Raw genomic sequence first — 17,388 nt, 5'->3', positions numbered from 1 at the left:
TTCTTATTTTCGTTGGAATAGCCTTTTGGATTTTTCACCCTATGTGGACCATTTGAAATTGATTGACTTACCAACTTTGGAACATAGACGTTGTATGCTTGGTATCATTTTCATGCAGAAGCTTATAAACGGGAAAATTAAATCTCACTTTTTAATAAATAAAATTAGCTTTAATGTTACTCCTGTATCCTACCTGTTCTGTTTGAATCTCAGCATACTGCTTGATCCAGTATCCTGATTCGGTGGTCTGATACCGATACCTTTAATAATAAACTGGCTCAAAAGGGTTTAATAAACTTGCTCAAAAGGGTTACCAACTATGCGCGCTAATCAACAACCTGCCTTTTCAAGATTTTGTTTACTAAGTTGACGTGCTGCTGTATCCTTGTACACACCTTCTGTCTCTTTATACGATTCATTCTTGTCTCACCCCTGTTCCTGTTCCATCTTTTCATTTTAATCCCATCTATGGACTTTTCATGCTTTCAGCTACGATCATTGTTCCTGCCTTTAACCATATTGAAGCCTATCGTTTCTGTTAGTTCCTGTTGCTGTGTCCTTGTTGCGTCTCGGACAAAATCCGTCACTGCAGATTCGACGACGTTGCTGGTTCCATCTGTATCCATTACTGCGGATTTGACAACGTTACCGATTCCATCTTGAATCCGTGTGCGTCTACTGAGCGCTTTTGCGTATTGCAAAAACTGTTACTGCGGGTTCATTGTTATTTTATGCATCTTCGGTTTACAGAGATGCTTACTGTGAAGCCATTACTGTGGGTTCGGCGATTACTTTACTTTTGCCTATCTCTATGGGTGAATGTTGTTGTGGCCACATTTTTATGTGGAGATGGCGATCCTCGTCAAGCTCCGGTAGGTAGGACGCGCCCGGCATCTCGCAGCTAAGTTTCTCGTGACAGGAATGAAAACCATACAGATCGGACCTTAATGTTCCAGCTGTGTGGTGCTCACTGCTTTCTCGGGCCGGAATGGGTGAATTTTACCTTACTTGTGTTGATGTTCTTACCGTTTTTTTTCGTTTATTTACATCTTCCTGATTATACTTAATGGGTTATAAAATTGTAATGTAATATTATTACTTGTATGGTTTGCCCAGCTGGCACTAGCTGATGAAATAAATAAACAAATAAAATATCTCTACGTTCAAAAGTTCCATAATTATTTCCGAAATTTTTCGATTTGGCAACACTGTATGCTCCTGAATATGACATTTTCAATCCCATGGCAACCCGTTGTACGTACCGTATTGACCCGATGAAATCCTTCATCGGTAAGGGCTGCCACCTCAGTGTACAACACACTGCCATAACAACAACACTTTCAATTCAGTTTCCTGTCCAACATGACACCTAAGTATTTGACCTTGTCAGATATAGAAATCGTTCTATTGAGGAAATTGGCCCACCTTCGTCTTCCTCGTAAATAGGCAGATTTCAGTCTTCTCTGGGTTAATATTGAGACCTCTAGGTGTATCCCAGTCGTGTGTCATATGCAAGATCCTTTCGGGGCTTCTGCATAGCTGATACATATCCTTACCCCTAAGAAGTATTATAACATCGTCTGCATAGCAGACGGGTTCAAATCCCTCCTCAGTCAGCATCCATCAGGTTATTTATAGCGGTCACCCAAAGGAGTGGCGATAAAATGCCCCCTGCGACGTGCCCTGTGGCACTTTCTCCCTTATATTTATGACATGGGACCCGCAATTTATCCACCTGTTCCTTAGTTAGCAAATGGTTTGAACATGGGTTTTTGAGCGATACTTTTTCATCTTGGCGGCGTTATTACCGCCATCGATCTGTTCGCAGAAAAGCTTCCAGGAGACAGGTTTTGCCGCTCTCGATCTGTTCGCAGAAAAGCTTCCAGGAGACAGGTTTTGCCGCTCTGGTAAAATACAAATTTTGCCCATGAACATTCCATTAAGGAACAGGGCAAACTTCTAACATATCAACGAGTGCTGTCCGATTCAAGTTTAAGCTCAATGATAAGAGTCTCCAAGTCCGAACGGCGTGCCGCACCGGATTGATCCGATGGAATCCTTCGTCGGCAAGGGCTGCCACCTCAGTGTTCGTGTTCGTCCTTTTTTCGTCATGGGAGCATCACATCCTGGAGTGTCTTCTCCGCAAGCTTCTGACCCGTGCCGGGATTGAAAAGAACCCTGGACCCTGGTTCTGTTTGGTTTGCCAGAACCGCCTCCATCACCGAACCGCATCGGTCGGTGTCGGTGAGGTGTAACCGGTGCATGGAGTGGGTATATTTCCGATCAAGCTCTGGTACATTTCCGAATTTGCTCACTAAGGGAGTGGGGTATAGTCAAACTGAATATGTTGGTGCTGTGCAAACATAGACAGCAGTGGGTCACAAGCCTCAACATCGTCGCCTTCTGCGTCCTCGTCGTGGGACTATGTGACCCCCCGACCTCTCCCGTGCGGCAATATACGCAATATCCGCAACAGCAGCAACCCAGCCCCAATATTGCCAGGCCAGTGCCGGGAAATGTATAATTTTTGCAATTGAATTGCAACGGTCTCCGTGGCAAGATGGACGAGATTGTGGATTTTATGAGTCGAAAGAACATATTGGTTGCAGTGATCCAGGAGACAAAGCTGACCAACACATTCAGCTTTCGCAGTTATCACGGATACAATGTGCTACGTAAGGATCGCTCAAGGAATGGAGTCAGGTCCGGTGCTGCCGAGATAGAGCTATACAAAGTGTACATACCGCCGGTTGGTAGCTGTGTCCCGATGAATGGCCAAGCTTACAATTCCGACAAAAGTGGGTTACTATCTGGCCATAATCGTCTGGTTCTAGGGGACTTTAATGCGCTTCACACTTCATGGCATTCTCTCCTAGGTAACGACCAGCGTGGCAAAGCAGATTGAAGGCTCCACGTTTTGCACGGTGAATGAGGATGACCCCACTAGTATTACGAGGAGGTGCAGCAGCTCGCCAGACATTTCCATTGCATCCCCTGATCTCCTGAGCGACGTATCCTGGCAAGCCGTCATCTCTTGGGGGTCAGTCCACCTTCCCATAATTCTCATCATCGACCGACCACCCGACTTCATAACCTCTGAGCGCTGGACGTTTATCAATCAGAAGGAGACCGATTGGGCTGGCTTCAGAGAGTATACCAATCGCCGCTTCAGTGAATTGTCACCCCCCTCGGATGTGCTAGTGGCCGACAGGAAATTCCGAGACATCATTAACGCAGCAGCCGCTCGCTCTATATATCAGCCGATCGAATACCCCAAGTGCGGCCCAATTTCCCGGCGCAAGCAGTGGTACTCGCAGACGAACGTGAACGGAATTTGTGGTTGGAACACTTGGAGCAATGTAACTTAGGCACCGGTGTAGACAAGCTGTGGTCTACTGTTAAGTCACTCTCGAACTCACTTTTGGCGAAATAACCGTGACTGATCCGACGAGATGCGCCAGGTTGTTCAACCGTCAATTTATTGTGCATCCCGAGAATGACAGGGCAACGAGGAGAGCCATTCGCCATATTCGTGGTCTCCGAGCCGATGAACAGCCATTACAATTTACGGTGGGTGAAGTTACGAATGTCATCCATGGCGTCAAATCATCCAAGGCCTTGGGCCCCGACGGAATCTCTATCAATGTAGAGGTTTCGTCGTTGAAGAATCTGGTTTAACCTGGAGTTGTGTGCTCAACCTGTCTTTGAACACTCTTATAGTTTCCGATGACTGGAAAATGGGCAGGGTGATCCCGCTACTGAAGCCTGGAAAGGACCCGAGTTTGGCGGAGTCGTACAGACCGATCTCCCTTCTCTCACCAGTAGCAAAGACGCTTGAGGCATTACTCCTCTCGAGCCTCGTTGGAGAATTTCTATTCGCCGAGCATCAACATGGATTTCGAAGACTGCATAGCACAACAACAGCCTTGCATGCCATCACCGCACACATATGCCGTGGCTTCAATCAGCCCAGGCCATGTGATAGGACGGTACTCGTGGTACTGGACCTATCGAAGGCATTCGACACGGTCAGCCATGCCAAATTATTTGAGGACATCGCCAACACGTCCCTCCAGCCAGGCCTGAAACGCTGGGTCGCGAATTATCTGTGTGGTCGCCAGTTATTTGTGGAATTTAGGGATAAGAAGTCGAAGCACCGTAGAGTGAAACACGGATTTCCCCATGGTGGGGTGATATCTCCGGCACCATTTACCTCTACCTATCCTCCATTCCACCGCTTCCAGACGGCATAGAAATCGAATCATATGCGGACGATTGTACGACCATGGTAACAGGCCCCATACCTATTATTGACATCTGCGATAGGTTGTACGTCAGTTCTCATGTGGACCACCTCCATCAGGAGACAAAGATCTTACCAGTGTGAAGACATAACTACATGCTGTCTAAGCAATACCTTTTGGGCTGTTATCGCAGAGACCATCCAAATCACCATGTTGTGGATAAATATCCACCGCCCAGAAGCCTTAAGGTAGATCTACATGATTTAGAGCGTGAGGTTCAGCGTTACAAGAGAGAACCTCTAGATCAAGCGGCGTATCAAGCAGGTTTAGACAACATTCATGCAGACACGGTAGCAAATGCGGTAAATGGCTACCGGGTGAATGTAGTCCTTGGACTACCGCCTCCCATTGCACCTGAAGAGGTTGATCTCCCCCGCCAAACCAGAGTAGTACTGGCTAAATTACGTTCCGGCAGATGCAGCCGCCTCAACTCCTACAGAGCAACGATTAATGCCGACGTGCAAGATGTATGTCCCGATTGTAACCAGGGACCACACGATACACGTCACCTGCTTTACTGCCTAGCCAGACCCAGATCCCTGTGGACGCACCCCATATAAGTCGCAGAGTACCTGGGTCTTGACACTCAACAGAATCAAGCAGACGAAAGATAGAACACAACAAACTGCTACAAATACCACAACAATAATCTCTTTGAGGAAAAGTTTACGTGGCTGCCCTACCGAATGGTACAGTACCTGACAAATATCGCCAGCATTAGAAGGGGATGACCACCGCCTAAAAATTTTTTTTCTGATGGTCTCGGCAGGATTCGAACACAAGCGTTCAGCGTCATAGGCGGACATGCTAACCTCTGCGCTACGGTGACCTCCGCTGCTCTGGTAATTTTATTGTATTCTTTGAGCCGTGTGTAATACACACCCCTATATACTTCCGCTTTTTACGACCTGCCTTGTTAAAAAGTCTGCGGACCTCTTTTTTAATATTGCGAATCTACCCGGTCACCCAGGATTTTTCTTGTGCTGATTTCCTTTCCCGAAAAGTACAACTATCTTTGAAAGACCCAGCCAATGCAGTCGTAATCCTGTAGACATTGTCGTCAATGTCTTTTATGTTTGGACAATCTAAATTATTTTGCCTAAGTCTTTTTTGAGTAGTCTTTCGAATTTTGGCCAGTTGGTTTTCAATTTTTTACCGAAGCTTATCTGAATCGGCGATGGCCGTGCGATTCTAAACCTAATGTAACGATGGTCAAAGAAAGATTGTTCCATAGAGACCCTTCAATCCTGAACCTCATTGATTCATTGAACCCTCCTCCCTAATCCTATAAACAAAGGTGGCAGTGTTACCAATATTAAGTGTTTTTAGGTCTTTAGTATTCAAGAATTATGCCAGGGCTTGGCCTTGTTTATTAATGTTGGTACTACCCTACGAAATGTGGTGAGAGGTCGCATCCCACCCTATTAGTACCCTATTTCCGGTCTGTTTTGCTTTCCTCACCATCCGTTGCAGCTCCGACGTGGGTGGCAGTGTTGGAGAGTCGAAAGGCAGATAAAGTGATACCAGGTATGTTCCACCGTCTCCCTGTCCCATCACTGTGGCATCCGACGTTAACAACTCTAGAGAAATTTTATAATTTAAATTTTTATGAGAAATAACGCAGGTCCTCGGCGGAGTACAAGTGTGAGCATAGAATAATTGGTAGTTGATATTGTTCAGTCCAAAAACTTTATTCCGGGACATCTATGGCTTCTGAATTAATTCAATGTGAATCTTGCACTTGCTGATTTTTTCCATCCGAGCATATGTAGCTGTCTCGCTCTGGTGGAGGTTTATTTGGATGGCCGCAATCATTGTCTATTAAATAGGGTTCTTGGGAATGGGTGGTGGTCTCATCATCCGTTCTCTGTTCTTTAGACTGCATTTACTTTCCTGTCACTGCACTGCCTGATGTTATCGTATTAAGTTCTTTGCCTATCCTAGTCTTCCGAATCTTGATAATGTCATTAATGGTTCCATCATCGGGTCCCTGTTCGTTAGGCTGTATTGAGATTTCCGTCCCTGCACTACCTGATGTTCCAATGTTAGGATCTTTGGCTATACTAGTCCTCCAAATCTTGAGTAAATTTGCTTCATGGCAATAGATGTTGGTCTCATCGTCGGCTCCCTGTGCGTTAGGCGACATTGAGTTATCTGTCACTGCACTGTCTGATGTTTTAGTATTAGGTTCTTTGCCTGCCCTAGTCTTCCGAATCTTGATATAGTCGGTAATGGTTCCGTCGTCGGGTCCCTAATCGTTAGGCTTTGTTGGGTCTCTCGATCCTGCCTGTTGTTTTGGTATTAGGATTTTTCTTATCCTAGTTTTCCCACTATTGTGACAGTCGTCACCCCCCTGTTTGTTAGGCGGTATTGAGTCACCTGCCACTACACGGCCTGATGTCCCAATGTGAGAATTTTTGGCTATCCTAGTCTTCCCAATCCAGGAAAAGACAGCTTTGCTCCCGTAATGCGCCATGCCTTTAGCCTTAGCCAAACTTGCCACGAAGACTTGATCAATGCCCACCTCAAGGGGAGTTCCATCCTCCCCCTGTGGAAGACCTCCCACTTCTCTGCGACCAAACCTTGGTTTTGCTTGTCGAAGAATTCCAGCATGCGTTCCGTCGAAAATTTACTGCCCTATCCCTTGATGAAGACCATCGCCTTTACGAGCTGAGGGATGTCCATCTTTTTAACCAAGTCGAGCTTTGCGCAGAGTACTTGCAAGCGGGGATCTCTTTTCCTTCTTCAGTATTTAGCAGCGTAATGCTCTTCGGGAGATCTGATTCTGTTTCCGGCTTCTGTAAAAATGCTTGGAATGTCAGTTCTATCCTTTCCGGCACTTCCGCCCGATTTTAATGCCGGTGCATACTCCTCTGTCGACTTCAGGTGCCAAGGCCTCCGCACCTATGAAAGGGGAGAACAACATGCTACGATCTGATGCCACCACCGCAGCTGTTGGGTCTTTGGAGTCCATTTTGAGCCTACTCCAAAAAAGCTTTTAAATTTTTCGCAATAGGTAGTACCAATCCGAGTTACGGATATTTTTCTTTGAGGAGCGAAAAGAAAGTATTTCCGCTCCACTCAACAGCTACGGAACAATTAATAAGAGTTAGAGTTGGGTTTAATAATCATCCAGATACCAATACATCTGAGCGGGTTTGGTCCAACAAGGAAAGGAGACACAATTTTACGATCGGTCGAATAATGACCCGGAGGCAATCCTCACATCCGCAATTCGTGTGTTCCTATCGGATCCAGCGTGAGTTTAAACTGCTCTTCCCAATCGCCAGTCGCTAGGAGACAGCAAATCGTCAAAAACAACTACCAGATCGCCGACCTTTATATTGGGAGAAGTGAGTTTTCATTTCTAGCGCTAGGAGATAGTCTTCCTTCCATTATAAACCGAACCGGTGATGTATCGCCTTCAGCTTTAGCCATCTATTTATCAGAGATGAGTCGGCTCGGGAAATGACATGGTGATATTCGTACATTAAGGTACCAAAATTCAAAAGCGTCTGGAAAAAATTAGTGTTGGTGAAAAAAATTTCCGAAATAGTACCGGAAAAGGGAGAAATAGTACGTTTAGTGCCGCAATGGCTACTAACTGGTATTTTCTTTGTAAATTAAGCTAGAGCTCATAATCTTAGTACACCATGACAACCTTAACTGAGTGACTATAAGAGTGTTTGGATATTTGTACAATTAAGTACTACAAAAAGTGCCAAAAATGTACGAAATGAGTGAAATTAGCACAGGGCGAACGGTTAGAGCTAAAGCTCCGAAATTTGGCTTTAATGATTGTTGTTGCGAAATAAAGAAGGTGGAAAGAAAAAATTTTTAAAAAAGTACTGGAAACGGAGAAAACATAGACGTATGTACCGCAATTGGTACTTTTTGGTACTCTCTGTGCAGATTGTGCTAGAGCTCTAAAAGTTGGCTTGTAGGTACAACAAGGAGTTATATTATGGGTAATATAACACACATACAGCGAATGGCGACAAATAAATTAAGCAATTAGGTGAAAACTATCGTTGCCTTGACATAAATATGATAAATTGCATCAAATAAGATATGTTGTAATCGTACCAGAAGGACGAAAACATACTTGTAGTGCTGTAATTGGTACTTTTTAGTACTTTTTTTTTGACAGATTGCGTTAGAGCTATGAAATTTCCGATACACTAGTTAGTTAGACTGCACTAGTTAAAATCCATGAAATGTAACTAATTTGGTGACATGGATAGTAAACATCCATTCACATCCGGAAAAAGACAACCAATATCTTACTGGAGGCCACCGTAGCGCAGAGGTTAGCATATCCGCCTATGACGCTGAACGCCTGGGTTCGAATCCTGGCGAGACAATCAGAAAAAATTTTCAACGGTGGTTTTCCCCTCCTAATGCTGGCAACATTTGTGAGGTACTATGCCATATAAAACTTCTCTGGAAAGAGGTGTCGCAGTGCGGCAGGCCGTTCGGACTCGGCTATAAAAAGGAGGCCCCTTATCATTGAGCTTAAAACTTGAATCGGACTGCACTCATTGATATGTGAGAAGTTTGCCCCTGTTCCTTAGTGGAATGTTCATGGGCAAAATTTGCAATTTACAATATCTTACTTACTCTTAAGCAACAGATGGTTGTTAGGGTAGCGGTTGGTCAAGTGTGTTTTGTTGTAATAGTTTGGATGTCTTCTTTTGACAGAAATATATGAGGATGACTGGTTTTCTTTCTTGGTGTGCTACAAAAAAAAAATACTCTTAAAAGCATAGTTTCAGCCTTGAAGACATCCCCTTTTGACAAACTCTACCGATGTGTTTGGTTGGTACCAAACGAAATCGCGATCTAGGGAACGCAGTCAAATGTCATTATGAAGCAAACACATTTTCTTTGCCTTACTTTAAAAATAAGGTTTTTTTGTTTTTCTATTTTTAATAGCCGGATAATATCTGATTGTATGGATTATTTCAATACCGAAAAATTAAGCGCAAATCGTGTTTCAATACAATTTTTAAATTACCAATAGCTATTCTCTTTGTCTGATAATCTCATATTTTATTTTCAGCACATACGGCGAATGTCTTTTTCATCCATCGGAATATTTAAATGTTGTTATTGGCCCCAATGGAACTGGAAAATCGACTCTTGTTTCAGCTATTGTATTGGGCTTGGGAGGAGATCCCAAAATTCTCGCTCGCTCAAGTTCAATTGGAGAGTATGTTAAAAATGGTTGTGAGTCTTCCAAAGTCTCAGTCGAAGTATATGGTCAGAGCGATGATACCACAAAGTTTCAGCGCACATTCGATATAAACGGAAAATCACAATTTGCTATTAATAACCAGGCAGTATCGCAAAAAAAATTCTTGGAATATGTGGACCAGTTTAAAATACAAATAAGCAACCTGTGCCAATTTTTACCCCAAGATAGAGTTCAAGTAATTTTTGCTATCGTTATTGTTTGCCACATAATGTCGTTCGTTTTTGTAGGATTTTGCTAAAATGAACCCCCAAGAAATTCTCTCCAATACTATTGGTTCTGTTTGTGGTCCAGACGTTGTTAATAATTTTAAAAAGTTGAAAGAGCTACGCAACGCACAGGAGCACGGAAAGTCAAGTTATAAAACGTTGGTTCAGAAACTAGAAGCGACAATGAATCGTACAGAAGAGTAAGTACTACCATATTTAATAATATGCTTTCCTCAATAACAAAAAAACTTATTCAATGTTGAATTGGAAAATACAAATACAAAGTTTCCGATCGGTTTTAAAAGTTATGTGGTAATTCGGGCTGTAAATTGAAATATGTTCGTAACATTTTGGACAGGGCGAAGAAAGTACTTGTTGTACTATACACATAGGAGAGGGAATTTGAACCGCGTGCCCAGTTGTTTTTGTTGTTGTAGCAGTGTATTGTACACTGAGGCGGCAGCCCTTGCCGATGAAGGACTTCATCGGGTCAATCCGGTACGTACAACCGGCTGCCATGGGATTGTACTGGACCGCGTGCCCAGTATTCTTTTGTTGTTGTTGTAGCCACATTTGTACGTCATGCTCCGTAGGCGAGCAAACACATTCCGGTCCATAGGACCGATTGCCGCGGGAACGGCAACTCGGTAACGTTGTTGTCTGCCATGGGATTGTATGTGAAGGTAGCGATCCTCGCCAAGTCCGCGGGAACGTTATCGTCATTGGTTATTCAAAATCAATAACCAATAACTCGCGAGCGTCATAGGCACTGAGTATATAAGCAAGATCCGGTGCTGCCTGGCATCATACTGAGAGTCTCCACTCTATACCGCCGATTGAAATATTTCATAATCTGTAACCTGTGGACGCGCCCGGTATCTCGTAGCAAAGCTTCTAATTATAACAATGAACACCAAACAGAACGGAGATCAAAGTTACAGCCCTTGCAGTGCTCATAGTTATCCCTTGCCGGAACTCTTTTAGAACCTGATGTCTGGAAGATGGGCAGAGTGATCCCACTACTAATGCCGGAAATGACCCGACCAAGGGGAAGTCGTACAGACTGTCTTCCTTTTCTAACCAGTAGCTAAGACTACTCCTTGAGGGACTACTCCTCCCGAGCCCTGTTGGAGATTTTCCATTCACCGAGTGTTAGCATAGATTTTGAAGGTTGGACCATGTTCAGTTCGGACAACGAGAGGCCAAGTGCAACTACATATATGTTTATCAATTTTTTCTACGATAAAAACTAGATTATCAAGGCCTTATTAGTTTTTTTTATATTTTGACCCATCGGTAATCCAAACATTTTCTTAAATGATGTCGGCAACCTTAAGTGTTGTGTCGAAAGCTCAAAATAATTATTTGTGTTGCTTTTAAAAGTGCAGGTTTTTGACGTGGTACACGGCCAAAAAACCCGGTCACCCTGATCGGTCATAACGCCCATACTGTTTGGATATTATTTCATTATGAAACAATTCCCAAATAAAGAAACGAAACACTTCCGTTTGAGACCTTGAGACGTTGTTGTTGTTGTAGCAGTTTATTGTGTACTATCTTTCGTCTGCTTGATTCTGTTGAGTGTCAAGACCCAGGAACTCCGCGACTAAGATGGGGTGCGTCCACAGGGATCTGGGTCTGAGTCGAGTGGGTCTGGCCGGGCAGTTAAACAGGTGACGTGTATCGTGCGGTCCCTGGTTACAATCGGGACATACATCTTGCACGTCGGCATCAATCCTAGCTCTGTGGGAATTGAGGCGGCTGCATCTGCCGGAATGTAATTGAGCCAGAACCACTCTGGTTTGCCGGGGGAGGTCGATTTCTTCGGGTGCAATGGGTGGCGGTCGTTCTCCAAGGACTACATTCACCCGGTAGCCAATTAACGCGTCTGCTATCGTGTCTGCATGAATGTTGTTCAGACCCGCTTGATATGCCGCTTGATCTAGAGGTTCTCTCTTGTAGCGCTGGACCTCACGCTCTAGATCGTGTAGATCTACCTTAAGGCTTCTGGGCGGTGGGTATCTATCCACAAGATGATGATTTGGATGATTTCTGCGATAACAGCCCAGAAGGTATTGCTTAGACAGCATGTAGTTATGTCTTCGCACTGGTAGGATCTTTGTCTCCTGATGGAGGTGGTCCACATGAGAACTAAGGAGACAGCCCGTCGCAGTTCGGAGGGCGGCATTCTGACAGATCTGAATATTATTCCACTGCGTGTCACAAAGTTGACGTGACCACACTAGCGCTGCATAACTTACCACAGACCGGCCAATTGCTTTGTACGTGGTCAACAAGGTTTCTTTGTCTGCACCCCAAGTGCTGCCAGCAAGTGACTTGAGGACCTTGTTTCTACTTTTGACTTTATTGCAGATTGCTGTGGCATGTGGGGAGAAAGTGTAGGAGTTGTCAAATTTGACGCCAAGTATTTTGGGACACTTGATGGTCGGAATCATTTCTCCATCGACCATCGCAGTCAGCTCAGAATTCACCTCACGCGTATTTGTAGTGAACAGTGTGGCTGAAGATTTGGTGGCGGATATCTTCAGATTTCTTGCAGCGAAATATGAGGCGAGCTCGTTGAGGTAGACGTTCAACCTATCGCAGATGTCATCAATGGGTGGGGGGCCTGATGCCATGATCGTACAATCGTCCGCATATGATACGATCTCTATGCCGTCTGGAGGAGGTGGGATGGAGGATAGGTAGAGATTAAACAGAGCCAGAGATATCACCCCACCTTGGGGAACTCCCTGTTTCACTCTACGGTGTTTTGACTTCTTATCCCTAAATTCCACAAATGACTGGCGGCCACACAGATAATTCGCGACCCAACGTTTCAGGCCTGGCTGGAGGGACGTGTTGGCAATGTCCTTAAATAATTTGGCATGGGTGACAGTGTCGTATGCCTTCGATAGGTCCAGTGCCACGAGGACCGTCCTATCACATGGCCTGGGTTGATTGAAGCCACGGCAAATGTGTGTGGTGATGGCATGCAAAGCTGTTGTTGTGCTGTGCAGTCTCCGAAATCCGTGTTGATGCTCGGCGAATGGAAATTCTCCTACGAGGCTCGGGAGGAGTAATGCCTCAAGCGTCTTAGCCACTGGTGAGAGAAGGGAGATCGGTCTGTACGACTCCCCCAAACTCGGGTCTTTACCAGGCTTCAGTAGCGGGATCACTCTGCCCATTTTCCAGACATCGGGAACTATAAGAGTGTTCAATGACAGGTTAAGGACAGTGGTAAGGTACTCAACTCCAGGTAAATCCAGATTCTTCAGCATCAATGTAGAGATTCCGTCGGGGCCCAACGCCTTGGAAGATTTGGCGCCACGGATGACATTCGTAACTTCGCCCACGGTAATTTGTGATGGCTGTTCATCGGCTCGGAGACCACGAATACGGCGAATGGCTCTCCTCCTTGCCCTGTCTCTCTCGGGATGCACGATAAATTGACGGTTGAACAACCTGGCGCATCTCTTCGGATCAGTCACGGTTAACTCGCCAAAAGTTACTGAGGTCCTGTCGACCCGTCTTTCGGGGTTCGAGAGAGACTTCATATTGGCCCACAATTTGCCTGCACCGGTGCCTAAGTTACATTGCTCCAAGTGTTCCAGCCACAAATTCCGCTTATGTTCGTTGACTACCCTGTTTATTTCCAGATTCAGCTCGCTGATTCTGGGGTTAGCGGGGTCCATAGCACGAATCCCATCACGCTCGTCTGCGAGTACCACTGCTTGCGCCGGGAAATTGGGTCGCACTTGCGGTATTCGACCGGCTGGTATAAAGCGAGCGGCTGCTGCGTTGATGATGTCTCGGAATTTCCTCTCGGCCACAAGCACATCAGAGGGGGGTGGCAGTTCATTGAAGCGGCGATTGGTATACTCTCTGAAGCCAGTCCAATTGGCCTTCTTGTAGTTGATGAACGTCCGGCGCTCAGAGGTTATGAAGTCGGGTGGTCGGTCGATGGTGAGGATTATGGGGAGGTGGTCTGACCCCAAAGAGATGACGGCTTGCCAGGATACGCCACTCAGGAGATCAGGGGATGCGATTGAGATGTCTGGCGAGCTGCTGCACCTCCTCGTAATCCTAGTGGGGGCATCCTCATTCACCGTGCAAAACGTGGAGCTATCTATCGGCTCTGCCAAAGCTATGCCACGCTGGTCGTTACCTAGGGGAGAATGCCATGACGAGTGATGTGCATTAAAATCCAATCCCAGAACCAGACGACTATGGCCAGATAGCAACCTACTTATGTCGGGGCTGTAGGCCTGGCCATTAATCGGGACACAGCTACCAACCGGCGGTATATACACGTTGTATATCTCTATCTCGGCAGTACCAGACCTGATTGCTACCCCCATACATTCCATCTATGGGTCACTAGCGTCAAGCGCAGGCGAGATAGGTCTATACTGCACGGAATGGTGTATAACGAAGGCCAATCCCCCACCTCCATTCCTTGAGCGATCCTTACGTAGCACATTGTAGCCGTGACAACTGTGCAAGCTGCAGGTGTTAGTCAGCTTTGTCTCCTGGATCGCTGCGACCGATATGCTCTTCCGACTCATAAAATCTACAATCTCATCAATCTTGCCACGCAGTCCGCTGCAGTTTAACTGCAAGAACGATACACTTCCCGGCACTGGCCTGGCAATAGTAGGGCTAGGGTGCTGTCGTTGCATAAATTGCCGTACGGGAGAGGTCGGGGGGGTCACATAGTCCGACGACGAGGACGCCGAAGGCGACGACGGCGACGCTTGTGACCCACTGCTGGCTATGTTCGCACAGCACCTAGCGACATAGCCAGTATGACTATACTCCCGTAGCGAAGTTAGGCCAGAGCAAGAACGGAAATGTACCCACTCCAAGCACCGGTTACACCTCACCGACACTGGCCGATGATGAAGGCGGATCTGGCAAACGGAACAGAACCAGGGTCCGGGGTTCTTTTCAATCCCGGCACGGACCAGAAGCGTGCGGAGAAGGCACTCCGGGATGTGCCTCTCCCATGACGAAAAAAGACGAACACGTACACTGAGGCGGCAGCCCTTGCCGATGAAGATTCCATCGGGTCAATCCGGTGCGTACAACCGGCTGCCTTGAGACGTGTAGTTGCTGAGCAGACTGATCTTTTTTTTTTTTAATTGTGGTGCACCGTGTTGTTGTGGAGCTTTTTGTATTTTGGGTGGTGTTTTTTTGTTCTGCACAAGGCTGTGCGTAATCTGATGGATTTATTTTTTGCCTGGAATTCCTGTTTGTGGAGAAAAGTGCACAGTCTTTTTTGGAGTGTGTTGTGAGTGGTGTTTGTGTGGATCTGGTGGTTCGCCGGTAAGGTGGCCATGGTTGGAGTGGAGGATGAGAGGGCGAAATCTATGATAAAATGTCGTATTGACACGAACTTGAGAAGTGAGAGGAAAGTGACGTGCCTAGAAAAGGCCAAAGGAAATAATACAAGTAATGCAAATGGGAAAAATAATGATAATGTGACGAGGCCTGTGGCTAAAGATGTTTGTGGCATGTTAGGCGTTTAGATGGAAGGCAGGTGCGTAAGAAAGGAAGGAGTAATGATGAGGAGGAACAACATGCCAACAAGAGTAGAAAAGTGTATGACTCGGATGTCAGGTATTCGACTGACCACTCAGGTGAGTGTTTTGTATTAGTAGACACATCTGATGTTGATAATATAAAGAAGTAAAAGCGTGCTAAGTTCGGCCGGGCCGAATCATATATACCCTCCAGCATTAATCGCATTTGTCGAGTTCTTTTCCCGGCATCTCTTCTTAGACAAAAAAGGATATGAGAAAAGATTTGCTCTGCTATTAGAGCGATATCAAGATATGGTCCGGTTTGGACCACAATTAAATTATATGTTGGAGACCTGTGCAAAATGTCAGCCAATTCGAATAAGAATTGCGCCCTTTGGGAGCTCAAAAAAAAAAAAGAAAGATCGATTTATATGGGAGCTGTATCGGGTTATAGACCGATTCAGACCATAATAAACACGTATGTTGATGGTCATGAGAGGATCCGTCGTACAAAATTTCAGGCAAATCGGGTAAGAATTGCGCCCTCTAGAGGCTCAAGAATTCAAGACCCAAGATTGGTTTATATGACAGCTATAGCAGGTTACAAACCGATTTGAACCATACTTGAAACAGTTGTGGAATATCATAACAAAACACGTCGTGCACAATTTCATTCCAATCGGATAAGAATTGCGCACTATAGAGGCTCAAGAAGTCAAGACCCAAGATCGGTTTATATGGCAGCCGATATGGCCCATATACAATACCAGCCGACCTACACTAATAAGAAGTATTTGTGCAAAATTTCAAGCGGCTAGCTTTACTCCTTCGGAAGTTAGGGTGCTTTCGACAGACGACGGACGGACGGACATGGCTAGATCGACAAAAAATGTCGCGACGATCACGAATATATATACTTTATGGGGTCTCAGACGAATATTTCGAGTAGTTACAAACAGAATGACGAAATTAGTATACCCCCCATCCCATGGTGTAGGGTATAAAAACAAAAGAGTTAAGAACGGCCTATACCTTGTAGAGAAAATCAAGAACTTGGAATTGACAGAATTCAATAAGATTAAACGTGTTGATGCGATTGGAGTGACTCTTTATCGTATCCTCTTTGAGGACGTACAGGCGGCAAACAGTGTCTTAGACCATGAAGAGTAGAGGAACAAGAAATGTAGGCACTTTTGCTCCGAGAAATTTCGTTGAAACATTGGGGGTGGTTAAGGATGTACCCTGAATCAAGGCAGACGGTTTTACGCACCGGATTCACCCGATGGAATCATCATCGGCAAGGGCTGCTGCCTCTGGACGTGTTCGTCCTTTTTTCGTCATGGGGGGGGCATATCCCGTAGTGCCTTCTCAGCACGCTTCTGGTCCGTGCCGGGATTAAAAAAACCCCGGACCCTATTGTTGTTGTTGTAGCAGTTTGTTGTGTTCTATCTTTCTATCTATCTCTGTCTGCTTGATTCTTTTGAGTGTCAAGACCCAGGAACTCTGCGACTAAGATGGGGTGCGTCCACAGGGATCTGTGTCTGAGTCAAGTGGGTCTGGCTGGGCAATTAAACATGTGACGTGTGTCGTGCGGTCCTTGGTTACAATCGGGACATACATCGTGCACGTCGGCATTAATCTTTGCTCTGTAGGAGTTGAGGCGATTGCATCTGCCGGAACGTAAGGCCACCACCCAGAACTACACCATTCCTTGAGCGATCCTTACGCAAACCAGCTGACCAACACCTGCAGCTTGCACAGTTGTCACGGATACAATCGGATACACCCCCCTCGGATGTCCTAGTGGCTCCAAGTTGTTCTACCGTCAATTTATTGTGCATCCCGAGGGTGACAGTGTAAGGAGGAGAGCCATTCACCGCATGCGTGGTCTCCGAGCCGATGGACAGCCATCAAAATTTACCGTGGGCGAAGTTACGAATGTCATCCAAGGCGTTGGGCCCCGACGGAATCTCTATCAATGTAGAGATTCCGTGCTTGAAGAATCTGGATTTATCGGGAGTTGAGTACCTTACTACGGTCGTCAACCTGTCTTTGAACACTCTTTTAGTTCCCGATGTCTGGAAAATGGGCAGAGT

General features: G+C 45.7%; 1 protein-coding gene across 1 annotated transcript in view; it reads left to right on the top strand.

The window, feature by feature from the left end:
* Positions 1-17,388, top strand: part of LOC106093765 (structural maintenance of chromosomes protein 5-like) — a 146,610-nt gene that overhangs the window by 18,083 nt on the left and 111,139 nt on the right. The window contains exons 2-3 of the mRNA XM_059367036.1: positions 9,367-9,736; positions 9,789-9,967. Of these exons, the coding sequence (XP_059223019.1) occupies positions 9,367-9,736; positions 9,789-9,967 (549 nt within the window). The remainder of the gene's footprint in view (positions 1-9,366; positions 9,737-9,788; positions 9,968-17,388) is intronic.

This window comes from Stomoxys calcitrans, chromosome 1 (genome assembly GCF_963082655.1).
Source record: "Stomoxys calcitrans chromosome 1, idStoCalc2.1, whole genome shotgun sequence".
NCBI classification, from domain to species: Eukaryota; Metazoa; Arthropoda; class Insecta; order Diptera; family Muscidae; genus Stomoxys; species Stomoxys calcitrans.
This window is presented reverse-complemented; position numbering and strand designations above follow the sequence as displayed.